We start from the raw sequence: 21,370 nt of genomic DNA, 5'->3' as shown, positions 1-21,370 counted from the left end.
GTTGCCTACTGTCTAATCTTTATAGACATGTGATTCAATGACAGTAATAATCTGTCTTTCTGATGCCAGTGACTTTTGCATCTATGATAAAAAAAAATTATGAGAACAGGGACATATAAAAGAGACTGGACAAACAGAGTGCCCTCTCGTCGAACATTATATTGCTTGTTCACTCTAGGTATAGGACCCTCTTCCGGCCCATGTACAAGATCGCCTATAAACTGGTGACAGAGCTTGAGTGGAGGTGCTGTCCGGGTTTCCAAGGACACGACTGCAGAGACCTAAAGGGCGTGCCATCCCGTCAGACAGAGCAGAGCCAATGGCCCCACCCCCCTCCCTCTCCTGGGAGCATCCCAGCAAAACATGGTGGGATGGACATGGTTGGCTGTTTGTTTTTGACTTCAAGTCATTTCACTGCTAATCGTGTAATGAAATGTTATCATGCAAACAAAGTGATTGACATACAGATTCCATACAGCCAACCAAACCATACCATTTGATTCCCCCCATGTAGGTCAAGAGCAATCATCAGGGGGGCAGACGGGCCAAGTGGGTGTGGGGCAGCCCGGGGGTCAGACCACTGAGGGGGGAGTTGGGGGCCAGTGGACAAGGGGACCGACCAATCAGCAGTTAGAAGAGGAGGTCCAGCGTCTTGCCCAGACGGTCCTGGATATGCAGGCTGCCATGACAACAATGTCCTCCAACCTGCGCGTGGACGTCCAAGAGGACACCAGTAAGATGCTGGTCACTCTGCTGAACAACCTGCGGCAGCCTGACAGCGCGAGGGCCGGGGAGACCCAGAGCATTAGCCTACAGGGCCTCTCACTGGAGCATGACTACACGGGCATGGACGAGGTCATGAGCAAGATCAATCAGGTCACCGACACCCTCACTGTGAAGAGCAACGCTCTGGAAGACCTCTTGGGCAGAGTCAATCAGCATGATGGACAGCTCCAGTTGCTTATGGAGGCCACCCAGGGTCATCAGGCCACACCCGCTCCTGCTCCACAAGCCAAGGATGCGTCCCTGCTGGCATACGTGGACGAGAAGTTTCGCGTCTTGAGGGATGAGTTGATGGAGGGCATGGAGATCAAGATGGCCGACCTAAAGAGCTCGTGTGACTACAAGATCATGTCTGTGCAGGAGCAGTGTGAGGGCCAAGAGACTAACTACCTCAGCCTGACTGAGCTCCTAGACTCCAAGGAGGGCGACCTTCGCAAGGAGATCCAGGACCTCAAGCTCCAGTTGCCCAGCTCAGAAATGGGAGTCGGAGTCGGATCTCCTGGGATGGAGGAGTTGAGAAGGGAGGTGGAGAAGCTCTCTGTGAACCAGATGACTCTCCGGGCCAGTGTAGAGAGAATGGAAGGGATCAGCTCTCCCCCCCGGACACCCCACCCCCTGTTGACCCGTGTAGAGGTCCTGGAGAACCGTCTGAACACGTCTGAGAGGAGCCCGGGGGGGTGCTGTCTCTCCCTCCAGCAGAAGTTGAAAAGAGAGGGGGAGGAGAGGTCTGCCGGCCTGAGGAAGAGCCTGGAGGACAGGCTAAGCTCCATGGAGGGCAGGGTCACCAACCTCTTGACGAACCAAGATAACAGCCCCTTAAATGGGGCCCGGGGGCTAGAGAATCTCGAACTGGAGGTCAGCTCTTACAAGACAAGTGTTCAGGGCCTGGAGGACAGACTCCAAGCCCTGGACCAGTTGTTTTCTAAGGAAAATCCTGCTGTCATGCTGAACATTCAGGAGGACCTCCACACCTGCAGGACAAGCCTGGATGCCATGCAGAGCAGTGTGAATGGCCAATCAGATAGCTTCAGAGCCATGGAGGAGATTGTGCAGGGCCGTCTCCTGAACCACAGTGCAGGCATCTCAGACATACAGGGTGAGCTTCATGTTCTGAGGGGACTTGTGGGGACTCTGGAGGGCTCTCTTTTGGACCTGGGATCCTCTCTCAGCCAGCAAGCCAGGGAGATCCATCGGATCAACTCCACCTGCAGCCAGGCCAGCACAAGATCACCCCAGGATTCAAGAGACCTGCTGGGGTGTGAGGAGCTGAGGGGTAGGCTGGAGGAGATGGCCAGGGAGATGAGGGCTGAGGCCGACCGCTGCAGGCAGAGCGCTGAAGGAGTAGAGAAAGAGGTGGCTGGTGTGGACAGCAGAGTGGCCAACGTTGAGAACATGTGCAGTAAGCTGGATCCCATCTCAGGAAGCCTGCAGAGGATCAAGGAGGGGTTGAACAAGCACGTGACCGGACTGTGGACCTGCATCGGCCAGCTGAACCGTACTGTGAGAGCTCAGGCCCTGGATGTAGGAGGACTGAAGGGAACCTGCCAGCACCTGCAGAACCACATCTCTGACATGGCAAGGGACCTTCACGACCTGACCAGCAGTCCTCCAGGTAACTCAGGTAAGGGTTAAACTTGAAGCTTCAATGTAAAACAACTGGTGACCAGCTTCCCTGAACTTTCCTTCAAAGTAAATGATTATTCCATAGCCAATAGTTGTAATCTATCCTCCATATGTTCCTAAAGAGTCCCCTACCATCCCTCTCTCCGCCACATCATATCACACATAAACATGATTTATCATCCACAGGAGCTCCAGTAGCAGAGTCTTGTGATCAAATAGTGTTAATAAGATTACCATCCTGGAAGCATCTGGAGACCATTTGTGGCTACAGGTTGCTTTTGTGTGTAAATTGCCCTTACTGGAATGTGTTAAATGGAGGATATGTTGCTGTGTAAGATTGAGGGGAGAGAGAAAGAGGGTTGTAGGGGGTGGGATATTTAAACTCCCTCTACTTTCTGACTCAGAGGAGGCAGGGATGATTGAACACACATGCCTGTTTTAATGGGCCCGGCGTGTGTTGAGCAATGCTTTTGCTTTCAGGGATTACTATGTTTGTGTGTGTGTGTACATAACATTTATTTGAGTATGCACAAGGGTAATATGCATTTCCACGCTCTGCAATTAATTTGGGTCTCTGTGAAAATGGGCCTTGTTGGTCTGTGCACTTCTGTCAGTGCAGAACTACACATCCTTGTTCACGGTACATCACAATTGTGGACAGCTCAGTTCTGGTGCCCAGGCAACCCAATCTGACTCAGTAAGAGTTCCACAACAGAGGATAGAAGGAAGGTTTACAGGGCCTGTCTTCATCTTGTAGGACTGGCTTGTTATGAGTCAAATAAAAAATCTGCATGGTTTGGTCGATGTGTTCTGGTTCCAGCAGAGAAGTAAACCTCAGATTCAGGTGGCTAAACTGCTCACTTCTGGGCTTAGTGCCCAGATCTGTTCTGAATGTGTGTCAAAAACAACATGTGATCAGGCTCCACATCTGGCTTTGAAGACAGATGTCACAGCCCAGAGCACGCCTATGGAGAAACTGACACATGTCACCACCCCACCCTTCACTTAGCTAGTAGAGTAATAATCTGAGTCTAAATCATTACTGTCAATTTAAATGTTTGGGTAGCAGGCTTGGAGGGAGGGGCGTTATTCATATGTTCCAGAATAGGATGCTACGTCACCGTGGCTGCGTGTTGTGAGATCACTTTGGCTCCCTGCTCCTCTCCTGCCCTGATGTCTGCCTGCCACACTTCTCTATCTCCACATCTGCCTTGTCTGGGAAGTGTTGCATGTTGAGAGTCCATTACTGGCCGATGTGTCATCGGCTTATCAATGAGCCACTTACCAGAATCAATTGGGCTGTTTCAGTGGGTTCAGATTAGGAGCTAGTGAGAGACTTAATCTCCTCACCACTTCCTTGTACTCTCGTTAGCTCCTCAAATCCCTCCCCACCTCTGTTACTGCTATGTAGACTCAGTCCAACACAGCCCAGCTCAGTCTTCTCTCTCTAAATAAACAGACAGCAGTCAGACATGTCCAGATGCTCAGCGCGTCGTCACGGCACATACCCTCTGATCGATGAAGCCAAACTGGAACATTCACTGAGGCTCAGATTTACCACCAAAAGTTTGTTTTGTTTGGTCTGTGGGTTGTTCATAGATGTTTCGGCTTCCAATAGACAACGTTAATATTATCCTATCTGGCGTAATACAGAACTATTGTCAAATAGGTGCAGTTTTAGCTTGGCTAAACGGGTGTCGGTCTTCAGTGTAAAACATCTAGAATATGTAGTGTGAACACAAACACAAGAGTTTGTGACCGTGTGAATTCCAAAGGAAATGCACATTCAACAATTCCATCCTATTCACCCTACTTAAAAGAAAGGCCCTTTGTTCGGTTATCAAATGTGTGGTTTAAGTAGGGCAATTTCCCAAACCATTAGTCATTATTAAGCATCCAATGAGCTCACACTGTGTCCGAGAATCCCTCTGGAGGACAGCTCCCTGTGTGTGTGTTTTAAATGTTTGTGTGTAAACAGCACTATAGTTGTAAGAATCTTCTACTTAGTTGTGTGTGTGTTTGTACACTGTCTGTACTGTGTGTGTGTGTGTACGTCTTCAAAACTACCCTCCTCCAGCTGACACGTTTCCTGTAGATGCTATCTGTACCAAAGCAGAGATCTGCAGCTTTAAGAGGCACTTCCTCTGTTTGTGAGAGAGACATGTCCATGTGTGTGTCTAGGGGCCTCCGCTTGGTCACAGCCCATCCTCTTCATTGTGTTTGACAAGGTGGTCTCGGGTCACTAAAAGCCTATTTTAGACAGCACTTCAGAACCCCATTATAGGGACCAGCGAGATAAGTCAGCATGCTTTCCTGGCTCCTTGTCTGCTTAGGTCAGTGACGTGGGAGAGATAAGGTTGGCTGGAGGGTGGCAAGGCAGACCTACTGGACAAGCATCATAACCACAACAGAACAACGCTGCTATTCAGAGAAAGTCTCAGAGTAGGAAAGCAGACTTTTAAGTTAGTTTAGTCCTGAAGGTCCTAATGAACTAGGTCGTTGAATGGACAGATTGGATGTGATCCAGGATCAATTCTGCAGGTCATGGCATCACAGGGCCTGGCCCACAGCTAGGACCAGACGTACTTTAACTTCCAATTGCTTTAAAATATGTCTCCCTCTTTTTATGTTGGAACCTCCATGTGCCTGCTCACTGTTATTCCATCCTGTCCTGCTGAGCAAGGCAGTATGGTCCCTCAAAAGATTTAAGGTATTTAAGACGAGTGGTTTGGCTCTCTCCGAATTCAACTTTGGTTCTAAAGTTTGGTAGTAAATGCATTCATTCTCAAGACACAGACTCAGAAGAGTGTCCTTTTTGGCTGGGAGTGATTTATAAATTCTGTATGTGGTACTACATGACTGACTGCACTGCGCCTATAATATGGTATGTAACTGGGAGAAGAGCTAGGTGTTTTTTTCTGACCCACTGGGACTCGCATGTCGTCTGAATGGGGGGGGGTTATAGGGGTGTGTGTATGTAGACTTGAGGCTTTCCTGGGATTGCTACATTTTCTATAAAATGCTTCTAGACACAGAGGCCCCCAGCTGCAATTGTTTACTATTGACGTATTTAGTCATGGGCTGTACACACACACATGTGCAGATCATTTTCCCTGGTATTAAGGTAGGCATCACTTTTCTAAATGAGCCAGCACACGTGGGCAGACACAGACTCCCCCCCCCCCCCCCCCCCCCCCCCCCCTGGAGGTTTAACGGTGCCCCACCGGCCTGCCTACTCAGCTCTATAACACTACCCAGAGATTTCTGGCTTTTATAGAGCCTGACCTCCGGTGCCTGGGGTGGGGGTGAGGCCGCCTGGTAGCTGGACATGTGGCTAGGCCTCGTTATGCTGGTATGTCTTTCATGTAGCTCTGACATCAGACCTCTGTGAAAGACCAGGTTATAGTTAGCACTAGCATAACATAGTAGCTGATAGGCTTTAGTGCAGCAGTAACGTGTTTGTGAGTACAAAATTGGCAACAAACTTCAACGACGAGAAAGACACATGGACTGAAAACCAAAAAGTAATTAAAATGGGGAGAGTTCCTACAGCACTGAAAGTTAACCCCACCTTCGTGTCAAAAGGGAATTCCCCCTTTGACTTGGGAGTTATTTAGTCATTTGTGCACATTCAGTCACGTGAAAGTCAAAAACTGTCCAAGAACCAGCTGGTTTGTTAACACTTCTGACTTCCAGACACCTGCTTTTTCATTTTTACCTTCACTCTTTCTCATGACCTCTTTCTTGTCTTTACCCGACTCGACCCTTTAATCTCTCATTCTTCCTCTTTTTAAAGGTGTTCGGGTAGGTGTGAAAAACTCTGGCCCCTTCACATCGTCCAAGCCCCGGGTACCACCCAAGGAGCCCCGCCTAGAACTGGGCCCTGTGGGCCCCTTAGATTCCCCCCTCCCTGGGCCACATGTAATGGAGACTGGGCAGGCAGGCCCCCCTGGAACCAAGGCCTCCTCCAGGCTGCCCAAGGGGACTGATGGTAGCATGACCCCCCTCAAGGGCTTCGCAGGAGCCCCGGGTAGGAGCTCCGATCCGGGAGAGGATGAGTGGGATATAGAGCTCTTAGCAGCACTATGCATATTCATTTATGTAATTGTGTTCAGTGTTTCTGTTTGCATGTCGGCAAAGCCTCATGAGATTCCCCCTTTCTGCAGCTCCTCCACCCATCTCAACGGTGTCTGTAAAGCCCAGTTTGCCTATGCTGTCAGGTGTGTTCCTCTCATCAGTCTGGTACTGTGCCATCACACACCAGTCCATCTCCTCATGCTGACACGGCAAAATAACTCTGCCTCTTTCTCTCAACAGCTCACATTCCACTGAGACCACAAACCCATAAACCATTCATGGCCTCAGGTAAGTGAAGCCGATGCTATCTGTAGGACAGGGTCATCCACAGCATGGGTCAATTATTGTAACCCTGTGTGTGTATGTGCCAGGTGAGGGGGTATCGTTCTCCGCTGGTCTGAACATCCAGTCTTTCCCTGGCGAGGTTGGAATCATACGCTTCAACAAGGTGCTTGTCAATGATGGGAGACACTACGACCCTCAGACAGGTAACTGGTACTGCACTGGGATCGCTCTCTAACCCACACAGGTAGACACACATGGGTGAACCACAAACAATTCACACTCTTCTTTCTCATCGAATTCAGCTACTATCAGAGCCTGATAGTGGTAGAACGATAATAGTACTGAGGTGTCATGTTCTGGTTTGACTATTTGCAAGACTAATGTATCTTTTACTGCCCCCCTCTGGCATACATTGGTCAGCTTGAAAATATCTAACCCTCCCCACCCACCCCATCTTACCGTCTTCTTTTCAGGGATCTTCACTGCTCCTGTGGAGGGCTGCTACCTGATCAGTGCCGTGCTGACAGCCCAAAGAGGAGAACACGTGGATGCCGTCCTCTCGGTGTCCAATCGCAGCATCCAGAGGCTGGACACGGCAGGTTACCGGGCAGATTTGGCCAGACCTAGACCAATCAAAGAGGGGAGATGTGACTGTGGAGGCTCTGCCTCTTTGAGCCTCGTGCTCACCCTGAAGAGAGGGGACAAGCTGGGGCTTGTCATGACCGCTGGGAAACTAGCCATCACTGAGTCCACAGAGGTTCTGTCCACTTTCAGTGGCGTCTTCCTCTACCCTCCTCCCTCCCACAGATAACAGGAGCCACAGGACCTCCCTGCCATGATGACAAGACTAACTGTTGTTCAGATTGGCATTATCCTTTTGAGTTCTGGGAATATATATACAGTAGTGAATCATAAATTTACATATTGTTTTGTATGTTGTGCTTAAAGCTACCTGTTAAAAGTTGTGTTATCTTTTATAATATCTTTTATAGAAGGAAAAGACCAACACATCCAGCCTTTATATTGAAGTATTAATATATTCAGTAACTTTGAAAAATGTTTTTGAAATGTACTGTACTTATTGTGTGTAGTTTTGTCATTGTTTTACCTTTGTGTTTTTACGTAACTTGATTCCTTAATTATCTTATAAGATCTGCTGTGTTGAAAATAAGTTGTTCTTTGAATACCTTTGCTAAAGATATCCATATGCAACATTTGATAAAGGATGTGAAAACTCAGCAGAGTTAAAAACATTTTTGTTGCAATAACCATGAATGATCTTAGAATAATGTTTTAGGAATAATTTGTTTCATTGTATTTATTTTATACAAACGTTCATCCCAAACATACACTTCATTAATTATTGACAAACCAAACGTACATGTTTATCTAAAACATTGCAACCAGAATTATCCAACTTTAATACTTGAAGCAGCAGTAAAGGCATTTCAGATAGAAGACAACAATTGATTAATTCTGTGTGATCAGACGAAAATACATCACTCCTTAAGCAGTTGCTTCTTTACCTAAAGCACAGATCTGATGTCTTCTCAACACACGAAATGTCACTTTCATAGAAAGAACGGCAAAATATTTTACAGTACAGAGGCAACAACATTGAACACCATCAAATACAAAAGCAAAAGGATGCTCAATCAGGGGTCAAAAAATATTCCTTCATATTATCTTTACAACTTCAGTTATTGTGAACCTACAACAAAAGAAAATCAGACCAAGAACTTCAAAATCAAACCTGAAATTGTCAAAACCAACAATTGTGCTTTAAGTGCATATGAACACATCTCTATCAGAAAGGTCAGTTCTGTCTGTGTGCCTGCTCGTGTGTGTAACAACAGCAACATCTACAGTTTACATCAGAAAGTGCCTCCGAGACACAACTTCAAAGTGCCATATTGTATGATACTGAGTCAGCCCACATGTTATTTATCCATGCATATTATCTACAGTGTCTGTATTTAAAACATGTGGCAGTTCTACTGGCATCTCAGTGCTAAATCTTACTGTAGTTAAAGCTATAATTTACTTATACAGCAAGGCCTTTAAAAGCAGACTTTCTACATACTGTAAGCAGCACATCATCAATCAAGTGCATCAAGTCATTTAGGCTGTCCTGGGGATGTAAACCTACTGTAAATAGAGGTACTGTTAAACAGCTTCTACTGGTGTCTAATCAGTAAATATTCTCAAACCTATTGGGCCTTTGGAATGCTATGCATTGCACAAAGCATATGCAACATTTTGTCATTACATATACTGTTCATACAGGTAGTAAGGCAGTACAATCAATGATGGAAAACACCATTAAAAAACATCACAAAAATATATTGGTACATATCAATGTTGATTTCAAGTGCTGTTTTCAAAAATATACACTACAATGGCTTTCCCACAGCATAGCTAGCTATCACTTCATTTTAAATAACACTAGAGGTATAAATGTGCCATTCTGGATCACAGCTCCTCAAGACCGACCTCTGCGATTGGCTGTCTCCAGAAGCAGAAGGAACTGAATTCTGGGAAGAGGAAGTTGGCGTTCTGTTCCTTGCTTCGAAGAGGGAAAACATGCTCCACAAGCTCACTCAGTCGGCTGTACCTGGAGACACAATAAGGGGGTAGGTCAGTGGTTGTGGTAGCCATGGAATGGCAGCCCATTGACTGCATATAGAGTACCAAGATAGAAAAGTAGTGATGGGTGTGGTTGTCTTACGAGGTTTTGTTGCCCTTGGTTTGCTCCAAGATGAGCTCTCCTTTAGGGTTGACGGTGAAGATCCTACATACAGGGACCCCCACTTGCTTGTAAGCAAACACGTCCTGAGACAACCAGCAAAGAATTATCATTGGGTTATTTTTTTTCAAAATCAAATTCATATGTTTTAGGTTACCATAAGAGTTTGGAATCGAACTTACATTGGTTCTGTTCCCAAAAGCAGCGTAGAAGGGATGTGTGTTGGGTTGGAAGAGGTTCTTAATATCCGTGAGGCACTCAATCTTAAATTTCTCCGGCTTCTTCTCTATAACCTCTCTGAGAGAGACAGAAGCAGAGATGGAGGATTAGAAATGTCCGCTGAGCGATTAGCTGGGTGCTCATTAAATCAAGTGTGTCTGGAGTCTGGGTGTGCGTGTTGGAGGGACCTGTGGAAGGCTGAGAAGAGGCTGCTGGGACACAGCATGAGAGGGCCCCTGGGGAGGATGGTGCCCCTGTCATTCACCCAGTGCAGGTACCCTCTGGTCATGTCTGCCATGCCAATGGCCCGGGCCGAACAGTATAGGAACTTATAGCCATTCCTGAGAAGGAGAGAAGAGAGAGACAGAGAGAGGAAAAGAGAGACACAGGCAGAGTGAATGAGATAGAGATAAATAGACATGAGTTGGACTGAATCTCTACTGAGATGACTGATGTTGTGTGACCACTGACTATAGAGTATAGAGACATACTCGTGCACTAGGTGGTAGAGTCTGGCAATGCCAGGGTGGGTCCAGTCTTTACCCAGCTGAGGGAGAATCTGACCAAAAACATCAGACCTGGAGAGAAACGGGATTCATTTAATGAGTTTTCAATTAAATAAGATTTGACTGACATGCATGCAATGTTATTAAGGGTTTTTATATAGCACAAATGCATTAATTCCTAACAAATCCTCTATAAAAAAATTTATAGTTTTAAACAAAGGGTTCAAATCTAAACGCTTTGCCAGCAGGTGTTTAAAAGGAGAGACAGGATGAGAGTGCTCATTACTTGGTGATGGTCCCGTCGATGTCGGAGATGATGACCTTGTCGTCCCAGCTCCACAGGTAGATGGTGCCCTCACAGCGGCAGGTGCCCTGGTACTGGGTGGTGATGCTGAAGGTCACGTCATTCGGACCCTCCCTCAGCTTCAGACTGGTCTATCAGAGAGAGAGAGAGGGAGAGACAGAGATGGAAAGGGAGAGAAAGAGAGATGTATGTCTATCAAGCAGTAATACATTCTGAAGATCTGGTCTTGTAGAGCTCAATGGAATGGAACTGACTGACTGCACTGTGACTTGTTAGACGTGTGAGCGTGTGACTTACTATCTGGTTGGAGGAGAGGCGGAGGGACTTCCTGTAGGAGTGTGTAGCGGCTGCAGCTGGAGGCTCGGTCGAGGGCGGAGCAGGAACAGGAGCCACAGCGCTGAGCTCTTTGGACTCGTCATCGCTGGAAGAGTCGGCTGCTTTCTGCCTACATCACACAGACGCCACACCAGTACGAACATTAACCTCTCTCAGAGATGTCAAGTCATGGAACTGTACTGTTTCCCACTAGACATTGTGCTGAAAAGCTACATTTATGACACAAATGGTGCTTGAATAACAGCTATAGACCTGCATGTGGATGTATGACCACTAGAGGGCATTGTCCCAATACGCCTACTTTCTTCTCTAGTGCGTGTGAGAAAGGGAAACTGAATGCAGACTTGTGGTAAAAAATAAATTAAAAAACACTTCTCCAAAACACTGTGATTTAGATGAATTGGTTAGCCAGGATTGGAGCCAGTTTGTTCTTGAGGGGAAAAAAAGACTATAAACTATAGTTTAAAGTCTACAAAAACAGATTAGTATGTCTTGATCATGAAGCAGTGAGGTTGAAAGAGCTGGGAGGCTGTGGGTAATGGGCTCTGAGGGTAGCACTCTGCCACAGCTGTTTGTAGTGAAAAAAACGACTTCTTGTAAACCCTGGTTGTGTTGAATTGGTTGTTGACTCACTGTGTAGCAGGGGCCTGGTGAGGAATAGGGCTCTCTCTGCTAAGGGACTCCTGTCTCTCCATCTTAGTCTCTGACTGAGGAGAGGAACCAAAGACAAATCAACTATTATTTTAAAACACCATACATCGCAACATTGACCACATATGAAAGAATATTGTGAACTAAACTAATACAGATAGTAGCAGATAGGAATAATTTCCATTCAAACGAGGATAGTCTGATTTCCCTATGGTAAAGGAAATGGAAATGTAAACAAATGTAGTTCCATGGGAACATAAATGAAAAATATACAGTATACTGTACTGTTTAGTATACTGCAATGTACACCTCGAGATGCTAGAAACCACTAGATTACCTACAATATATACTATATTATATAGTTTCAGAAAAATCTAATGTTTATTTCATGTAACTTGCACAATAGTCCAACTGCTTGTGAAATTGCTTAAAAGTCGTTTTCAAAAAGTCCGATGTGTGACTCCCCATCCCATGATAGAACCCTGTAAGGTAGCCCTGACCCTCCCCTGTAGTCACCTGCTTCACACTGCTCTTTCTCCAGAACCACCAGCGACCAGACTTCTTTGGCATCTTCTCCTTCACCCACGCCTCCTCAGTCGCCTGGGAAACCACACATTCACCATGGATGAGTATTCACACACAGAGAGACGGCATTAACAATACATAAGCAGGAGAGCACACAGAAGGGGAGACATGTTCTAGGTCTACAGTACCTTGGGCAGGTTCTTCTGGAAGGCCTGCATGCTTAGTATCAAGGGAGCTGCCAAGGTCCAGTTGTAATATCTGTTCAAATGTGTAAAATTATAGTATACAAAGCAGGCTTACCAGAATGAATAGTTGTACTGTGTGTATACATGTGTGATGTAGTGATGTGAGTCAATATCATTCAATATGTTATTCAATTTGACTTACCGGTTGGCGATTCTAACTACTAAATTGGGATTGTCGATAATCGCTGGATTTTCAGCAAATTCCTGATATGTAATGATGTGCTCCATGAATCTCTCTGCAACAGAGAAGCATCTTTATCTCCAACAGTATGTATCACCACACCCTCACTTGATATACAGCATTATTAAACATTCTATGCATATTAAGGAGTCAGATGGCTGAGCGGTTAGGAAATCGGGCTAGTAACAGTTCGATTCTTGGCCGTGCCAATATGACGTTGTCCTTGGGCAAGGCACTTCACTCTACTTGCCTCGGGGGGAATGTCCCTGTACTTACTGTAAGTCGCTCTGGATAAGAGCGTCTGCTAAATGACTACATGTAAATAAAGTCTATGGAAGCTCACTGACTGGTAGACAATCAGGGTCAACTTGTCACCATGCAGTCCTTTCTTCATCTATTTCCCCAATTTGTCATGCTGATATTCAGCAGATGAGCAGTTTAACCAGTTCTAACTGGTTCAGCAGCCTGATATATGTTAGAATGGATGTGTCCTGGTCACCTTTGGAGATCTCAGAGTTCTCTCCCACACCCCCGCAGAGAGATACGGTGACGTCGGGCAGGTCACCGGCGGAGTCCGACAGACACTCTGTCCCACTGTCGGCCGCAGCGCTCCCCACAGAATGAGGTGACTGGGACCCCGAACGCCTCTCCACCTCCACCCAGTCCTGAGGAACCTGCTCGGACTCGCTGGAACACAAACACAACCATGGATTTGATGAAATCCAACTAACGATAATGAAATAGAATTGGTCCTCTCTTCTCCCAGACAACACAATGGTGAGGTTTATGTTAGTGTGTGAATGATGAATATAAAAAGGTTCACGGTTTGGTTCCATTCTACCAGTGAAGGGTCAGGGCTCAGGTATAGTCATGGGTCATTACCTCTTTGGGAAGTAGCGTGCCACAACATCAGGCTCAAGTGCGCTCAGGTCGTCCAGGTAGATGTCCTCAGGTCCCTGGTGCTGGCTCCTCTTCCTCACTCCTTGGTCACACAGAGAAAGTGATCACACCTGCCCTGACCACAACCAGGTCAGCACTATCACACAAAGCTTTTTTCACTTCCTCCTCTTCATGAGAACCTTCAACGTTCACTGGTTCGGGTGAGAACTTCCCTGAGCTGACTGAGAAAACCACTTCCTTCCTGTCAGCTCTCCCAGACGCACAGCACTAAAACCACCCTGTCTGGGCGTAGCGCTTCACAGCGCTACTAAGTACATACTCATTAGAAAGATGCTTCCTCTAAACAAATACTACCCTTGCTATTTAGGGAGCCATCCCAAATCACTCAGTGCTATACTTTACTTCGAGAAAAGCACATCCCAAAACTATTCAACTAATTTATACTCACAACAAGTGAGATGGACACTAAGCTACATAAACACCATACATTATGAATACATGAAAAACGATCCTCCCATCATTGCTAGACAGAGAGCTGGTGTGGAGACTTTAGTACCTCTTCTCTTGGAGGGTGAGTCTGCCCTGGAGCAGGGTCTGGTGTCTGGGTGTCTGGTCCCCTTGTGACTGGCCGCAGCAGCCCCAGCCCCACTGGCACTGTCTCTCCGGCTGGACGCAGACACACTGGGTGGGGAGGACGTCCAACGGGTCCTGCGCTCCAGTTTGGGGGGACAGACATCAGACTTGGGGACACTGAGGTCAGGTTTGGGGGGAGAGGGCTCTGCTTTGGGGGGGTACACGTCCGGCTTGGGGGGATAGGGATCTGTTTTGGAGGAGCATGGCTCCGTCGTGAGAGGTGTAGTGTTGGGTTCAGGTTTTGTGAGGTCCGGCTCACAGGGGTTGATGAGGGCCCGGTTGGGTTCAGATACAGGGCTGGGAAAGCTGTTGTTGGGGTTGTGCCGGTCCGCTTTAGGGGTGCGGGGTTCTGGTTTGACGATGGTGCAGACCGGATCCACGGAGGTCTGCATGTCCTTCAACCCAGCTTCCATGGCCTCCGAGCTAAGAATGACACGGAAGTGGGTGCTCTCGGATGGGGTGATGGTCACTGTCTTCGGAAGATCTGATCTCTCTTTCTTGCTGACCTAGAAACATGGGTAAAAAGAATTATGTCATTAGACTAATGAAATTATTCAATTACAACTCTGGAATTTCCATAGTTAAATAATAATTTGATTATCTGCAAACAATGACTGTCTGAAGGGGTCTGTTTGTGGTGGCGGGAGTGGGGGGGGGGGGGGTTAGGCCTTACCCTGGTGGATTCTGGGAATTCTCCCCAGGACCATTGCATGTGGGACTCAGATCTGAGCATGCTCTCTGTCGACTTCACCATGAGCTCTGAGTCACTTTTAGGAGACTGGAGTTCTGAGAGGGCTCTGCAGCAGTCAAAACACACAAACACAGTCAGTCTAGAGTCAAGTTCCCACCATCCTTTTAGTGCAGACCACAAGAAGACTAGCTAACAGGAATCGAAACAACCAATAAACAAGAAAAACAGAGAGAAAGAACAGCTACCATGAGGTCAAGCTGAGCATGTTCAAAAAACACTTTTCTTCCTACGCTTCACTTGGTATAATCACTGCATTTGTTTAGTAAAGGACACATTTGCATTTTTCATGACGGTTATCTCACGATCCAATCTGTTTTGTGAATGTTAATGCTAGTGAGTTTACTGTTGCTCCCTTATACTGACTGTGTTTGCATAACTTGCGTTGACACTGAGTCGATGGCTACCTGTCAGAGTGAGCCCAGTCTCCGTCAGAGAAGGGGTAGCTGTCCAGGGGGTGGAGGGAGGTCTGCTGCCGGAGCTCTGCCGGGTCCTTCACTGTGGAACTCCTGAGGGCAGACAGGTTTATATATTAGACAGGTTGTTTAGATAGGGGGTCAGATGGCTGAGTGGTTAGGGAGTTGGGCTATTAATCAGAAAGTTGTTAGTTTGATTCCCGGCCGTGCCAAATTACGTTGTGTCCTTGGGCAAGGCACTTCACCCTACTTGCCTCAGGGAAAATGTCCCTGTACTTACTGTAAGTCGCTCTGGATAAGAGCGTTGACTAAATGTCATTATTTTTATTTTGTTGATGAACTTAGGTCCCACTTAAGTCCCATGGAGTGTCTGAGTGAAGCCCACACACACCTGCCGTTGTGTGTGGCGTGCTCCTCGTCGGAGCTGAGCTCACAGGCCTCCTCCCATGCGGCGGCAGCTCCGGGGGCGTGCTCCTCCTTGCGGGCGTCGGCTTTGTGCTTCCTCCGGCGCCTCTTCTTCTTCTTCCCGGCACCGGCGGTGTTGCTGGGCTGGGTCAGGGCTGAGACGGGGTCCTCGGGAACGTGAGGCGTCCCGTTCTCCAGACCCGACCCCCCGGCTTTGGACTCTCGGCTCCAGGACAGAACCTCTTCTGTGGGGATAGGCGAGGTGGCGAGGTGGGCCGGGACGATCTCCTGGGTAAAGGAGCAACAACAGAATAACTGTCAACAAACAGTAACTACAGCTCTAAATAGTGGGCAGATTTGTGTAGTTCCCCCCTCAAAACATTTATCTTTTATTTGTCTTTGTTTTTATACATTTATCAAACTGTTGTATGAAGTTCAAAACACTCACGTTGTGCTGCTCTGTTTCCTGGACAAAGAAGGCCTCTCCATTGTCTCCTAGCTTCATGTGTAACTCCACCGGTTCCCCATTGATCTCAATGTCAATCTGCAGGTACCAGAGAACAAGTGCTCATGTGGCCTCACTTTGACCTCAGTCTGCACAATCACAGGGCACAATGATGCTTCATTACAAGTGAGCTACAGTTAACCACATGTGAAGAAGGTAGTAAAAGGAGATGGGCCAGACACCAACTGTAGGTCAAGACACAGGATTAGCTAGAGCTTTAGCGTTAGCCTTACAGGACAGCATACGCCGTGAAGTGTTGTTTTGCTTTTGTGATTGCTATACAGGACAGGTCACGGATCCCTTTAACCTCCGAGAGATACACACCGGTGTGGGACTCTTAGTAAGGTCTCAAATTTGGCCTAAAAAAAAAATTGGTTTACCAGTCCCAAAAAAACACATACAGCAATAAACAAAAACACTGCCACGTGTACAGTAGATTAATATACAGTAAACGAGCAGAGAGCATCATCAGTCATGTGAAACTCTTTATTTAGAGTTCAGAATGTATCTGGGTTTATACTGGCAGTATAGAACGTGTGTGTTTTTGATGTGAGTTGAGGTCATCTAAACAGAGGCTGTGTCAGAGTTAGTCTACCCAGCTATAAATAGAGAGAGCACTGTAAGCCTGGAAAACAAGCAGGGAGACAACAGGGAAGTTGCTGTCCTGTCATCCAGCATGGAATATATGGAGTAGAGCAGGACTGGCATGAGGACAGGGATGAGTGGAGAATGCATTGTGTCCTTGATTGTAAACTCTGGATCAGATTTAGAAGAATCTAATGGTGTCCAGAACCAAACCCATCTGACAGATGTCATACTTCCAGTGTTGCACCCTTCATTATCTCAAGGTCACAATCGTTTTTTGCCGGGGTAGGGTAAATGTGTTGCCATGGTGACCAGTTCCATTCCCCTCTCCCCCTCTCCCCCTCTCCCCCTCTCCCCCTCCCCCCCTTTCCCACTCTTACTCCATCTCCTGCCTCTCCTTCCTCCCTCTCCTCCCTCTCCACCTGCCCCACTCACCACTTTCTCCTTGGAGCGGAGCACGCCCAGTTTCCCGAAGCGCACGTGGAAGGGGGAGCACTGGAAGCTTCCATCCTGCTGCCGGACCACCACCACGTCGATGCAGCCGGAGAGCGTGGCCTGGTTGATCCCCTTGTACAGCTCCTTCACTGTCACCAGCACCTGGCCAGCCAGCTGGCCCATGTAGTTCATGGTGTCTACCTGCCGACCACACCCAAAGCAAACACAGTGCAATTAAGCGTCTAGTTTAGAGTCTAGTTTGAGAATCAAAAAGTTTAAACATATGTTGAATCCCTCCTGTAAACACTTGTTTGTACACAACACAGCTATCTTCACCATGCCTTTAAGATCTTTGCGCAGGCAAACATAAATCATCAGGACAACAGCGTAAAGGTGGGGGTGGGGGGATCAAAGCTAGTGGAATCTGATGTGAAGTCTGAGGTTAGAATAGAAAGCAGGTATAGCGTTGAAATTACAGGAACACGGAGCGACCCTGTTCCTGGAGGAATGCGGTACTAGTGCAGAGCTGCACAGCTCCCTAAACCCAGTGGTTCTGTCCTATATTTTCCTCTACAGGGTCTGGAACCAGCATCAGGCTAATCAGGCCCGGCCTCTCAGCTCTGAAGACCCCAGCAGACTGTCCTGCGGGTGGGCTGGAGACCACGAGCCCTGGGCCTCCTGGAACTTGCTGACTTCCCACAGGGCCCCACTGGGGCTTTGTCTGGTGGCCTGGTTCATCCACGGTATGCTGTCACATACATGGGAATCATGGGGGAGGTAGAGGACACCCATAGGATGGGGTACTCTGTGGTACTACTGTACAGGGATCAGACATACAGTGTGATATTATGACCTAGATTCTTCTGTTTATTACAGACCGCAGAAACAGCTTCATCAACTCGTAACCTAAACAAAGCGGGCTGTGAATGTGGGTTTTAGAGGGAAGTGAAACGGTCTCTTTCTCCAGGTCTGTGTGTTCTGATTTATGTCACTCTAAGAAAGTTAGTGAATAGTCCATGAAGGGCTTCCACGAAACAAACGTATTGTTGAAAGTTTTTGCAAGTGACTAATTTGACTGAGGACTGGGTTGTCCTGAAGGGACAGAGCTCAATTAAGATATTTTGTACGTAATAAAACGTTTATATGATATTTAGTAGGCCCCTTACCATTGTCATAGTACTTGCCTATTAACAACCTATATGTGATAACTGTTATAGCCTGCACACTGTAATAACCTGATGCCACTGTGTACAGTTGATAACAACACCTTCAGCAAATATGTAGTTGTACTGTATCAGCTGTCCTGCACAGTGCAGAGACAAAGGACTTAACAGCAGACCAGTGGTCATGGGCCAGGGCCACAGATTACAGCTCTGCTCCAGCTGGGAGGCCTGCTTCTAAACAGAGACACAGGTCCACTGGGTTCACTTATTAAAAAGGCTAAAGGTAACAGGGCCACTTAAAAAGATCTATTGTTTACCAGGGTTTTGCTGTTGCTGATGCTTTTGGGGCTATTCACCGTATCACACTGTAGCTGGGTGACCTGCTAAGCCAATAGACGAGGAGCACAATAATGTGGGACCGTGTCAGGTCTAATGCAGGGCCTGGTATGACTCCCATATACACACACGTGCATGTTTTCACACACACTCACAAACATCCAATCGCACACAAACGCTCACAAACACCCCAAGTACACATAGATGCACACAAATACCATTCATTTCTACCATTGGAGCTGTCCTATCCTGTATAATACAATAGGCCTATATTACAGTAAAACTAGGACAAGAAGTACAAGAAGCGTAACTCCACAACAAGATCAAGAATGCTTGAGAACCTTAGACAATTGTTCTGTTTGTGCTGCATACCAGCGAGCTTTAAATCTTAATCTCAAAAGCTAGTGTTGACAATTTCTGCCAAATAATAATTAGGAGAAAGCAGTCATTTATATGACATTACCAGTACACATTACGTCCTACTGCAAAGACCACAAGTAAATAACAACAACCGCATAAATAAGGCAGGTCATAACCATAATACTGTAACTAAATTCCAAAATGTGAATATCAGAAGAAAGACTCAAAGCAGACTCATCCCAATGAAGGGTGTCAGAAAGGTCCACTCACCAGAGTCCAGGAGGACTTGAGGTCCTCCCGCTGTTCATCCATAGAGCTGTGGAGGCCACGAGGCTCCCCTGAGAGCTCCATGTCTCCTCTGGCCCTGACCTGCTCACCAGAGGGGCTAGGACTGTCCTCTGGGTCTCTCTCAGCTCTCTTCCTCCTCTCACCCTCCCTCTCCTTCCCTCCCCTCTGTCCCTCCCTCACACTCCGTGTCTCTCACACTCTCCTCATCTGCCACCCCTTCAACAAATAGGTGCCATGCACCGCTGATTCTGATCCCAGAACCCCTAACCCCCGTCCACCCAACTGAACACAAACACTGTGAGGTCAAATCACCCCTGATCCTTAACAACTTTTACATAACCACCAACAGGACCTGCACCCTAACGCCTCTGCCATCAACCTCCTGTTTTGGCATGGAAACATTCTGTGTGAGTCTGAGGAGTTATGCATTAGCCTGATGAAGAATCACCTTGAGACAGACCTATCTCCTCTGGCATTTCTCCATTAAGATTATTTTTCAGAAAACAATTTCCAGATAAAGAGAGATTTGAATGATACTTACAACATTGTTTCCCTTGTGTTAAGACATTATTTGGTAACAAAAGAGCATTGTCCAAGTGGATTAGTGCTCACTACAAACGAAATGTACTGTACATGCTTCTGTAACTACAAAGTGTTTCTGATGCTTAACAGTAACTGCAGTCTTTTAAAGAAGAAAGCAAAAGGTTGTTAAGTCATGTGAGATGACCATCACCCATGGAAAGCTCAGTGGCTACCAGAGTTAAGATTCAGCTGACTGTATGTCTATCTGTGCTGGGTCAGAGACTTATCTAAACACATGCAGAACCTAATTTAGGCAGGAAAAATCCTGATCCAGACCTGCACTGCACAATATCTCAATATAGAGAGATATAACAATGTCACCCTTTTTATTGGTTGGACAATAATTACATACTATCTGGTAAACATTTCATTCGAAGTACTGATTAAGACCAAAACATGCAACGGCAACTTTAATAACAGTGAGCTATTTGCACCGTTAATAAACTACAGTGGCCCTACGACTCGAACATAACTGTATTATCTGTCGGCCTACCATTCGATTTGATTTCAAAATAAGCTTATTAAACATGCGTTGTTTATTGTAAAGTGAAACGACTGACAACAAAAACAGAACTCTATCATCCTCCCTCTGAGAAGGTTAGGTGCACCTTGAGAGGCGTTAATCTCTTTTTCAAGCTTAGAGTAAATCTAGCTTTCTCTGTCTCGTCACGTTTCTCCGGGTCTCCAAATGCAGTTAGCCAACGTGAAGAATAGTCACGCGTCTACTCACAGGACAGCCACTGGCAGGCTCTGGTCAACTCAAGGAACAAAATCTCCATCATGTCACTCGTTCATCGGTCACTTTGAAAGTTACCCATAGAGACGAACGCTTGTGTAATATTAGGCTACAAAAATGGTTTTATGTAGGCTACAACATGTTTACACAAAATGATAGTAACATTATATAAAATGGTTGTGGGTTACATTAATCTATAGAGCGTTCTCATCCACTTGCCGGTCATTTGTAGGTAGGCTATAATTCAAGTGAATTAAATAGCCTCTGGTAGAATGTTCTGTTAACTTTAATGTAAAAATAGGCAGTTGACCGTTCAGGAACTACATTATATTTTTATACTTGGTGACACTTAATAGGAAAACAAATACATCCACATAGGCTACGTACGTGTACGCGTTCACAACGAAACCAAACCCCTTTCCTCAATAACGTTTCATTGGTATGGGTTTGATCGGGATTCGCATTTTCAAACATGTATTCAGTTTCAATCTCAATTGCCCCCTTATATGTTACAAGTTTACTGTTCATAATGTCTCCAGCACCGAAGGTGAATGCAGCCAACATACCTTTCAAAGACACATTCGCCGGTGCGGGAAAGTATGAGCTCTCACTTCACTTCTCTTCAATAGGAGACTCAGTTGCAGCGTTATAATCTGAAATCATGTGACCTCCGGGAGCGTTTACGTCATTACTTTATAACACTGTGGTTCGCTACAATGTGAGCGCACTCTCCAGCCACATTCTCTCTCAATGGATGTGTGTTGACGATCAAAAGTCATTTGATATTTTTCTGACGC

General features: G+C 46.5%; 2 protein-coding genes across 2 annotated transcripts; one reads left to right on the top strand and one right to left on the bottom strand.

The window, feature by feature from the left end:
- Positions 1-200: 200 nt before the first annotated feature.
- On the top strand, positions 201-7,579 carry emilin2b (elastin microfibril interfacer 2b). Its single transcript, XM_047024184.1, has 7 exons — positions 201-300; positions 515-1,429; positions 1,622-2,404; positions 6,203-6,436; positions 6,573-6,626; positions 6,855-6,971; positions 7,242-7,579. Exons 1-7 carry the CDS (start codon positions 201-203, stop codon positions 7,577-7,579), a joined length of 2,541 nt encoding a protein of 846 aa, XP_046880140.1.
- Positions 7,580-7,595: 16 nt separating this feature from the next.
- Positions 7,596-21,222, bottom strand: LOC124469891 (phosphatidate phosphatase LPIN2-like). The gene is made up of 20 exons (XM_047023392.1): positions 21,140-21,222; positions 17,109-17,309; positions 16,032-16,127; positions 15,570-15,871; positions 15,170-15,271; positions 14,688-14,811; positions 13,938-14,520; positions 13,364-13,463; positions 12,981-13,168; positions 12,443-12,536; positions 12,244-12,313; positions 12,047-12,130; positions 11,513-11,586; positions 10,841-10,988; positions 10,526-10,674; positions 10,225-10,311; positions 9,922-10,074; positions 9,697-9,811; positions 9,497-9,600; positions 7,596-9,382 (listed from the first exon to the last, which is right to left on the bottom strand). The coding sequence occupies exons 2-20, from the start codon at positions 17,298-17,300 to the stop codon at positions 9,241-9,243; spliced, it is 2,907 nt and encodes a 968-aa protein (XP_046879348.1). The 5' UTR covers positions 17,301-17,309; positions 21,140-21,222; the 3' UTR covers positions 7,596-9,240.
- Positions 21,223-21,370: the final 148 nt, after the last annotated feature.

Source organism: Hypomesus transpacificus, chromosome 8, assembly GCF_021917145.1.
Source record: "Hypomesus transpacificus isolate Combined female chromosome 8, fHypTra1, whole genome shotgun sequence".
NCBI lineage: Eukaryota > Metazoa > Chordata > Actinopteri > Osmeriformes > Osmeridae > Hypomesus > Hypomesus transpacificus.
This window is presented reverse-complemented; position numbering and strand designations above follow the sequence as displayed.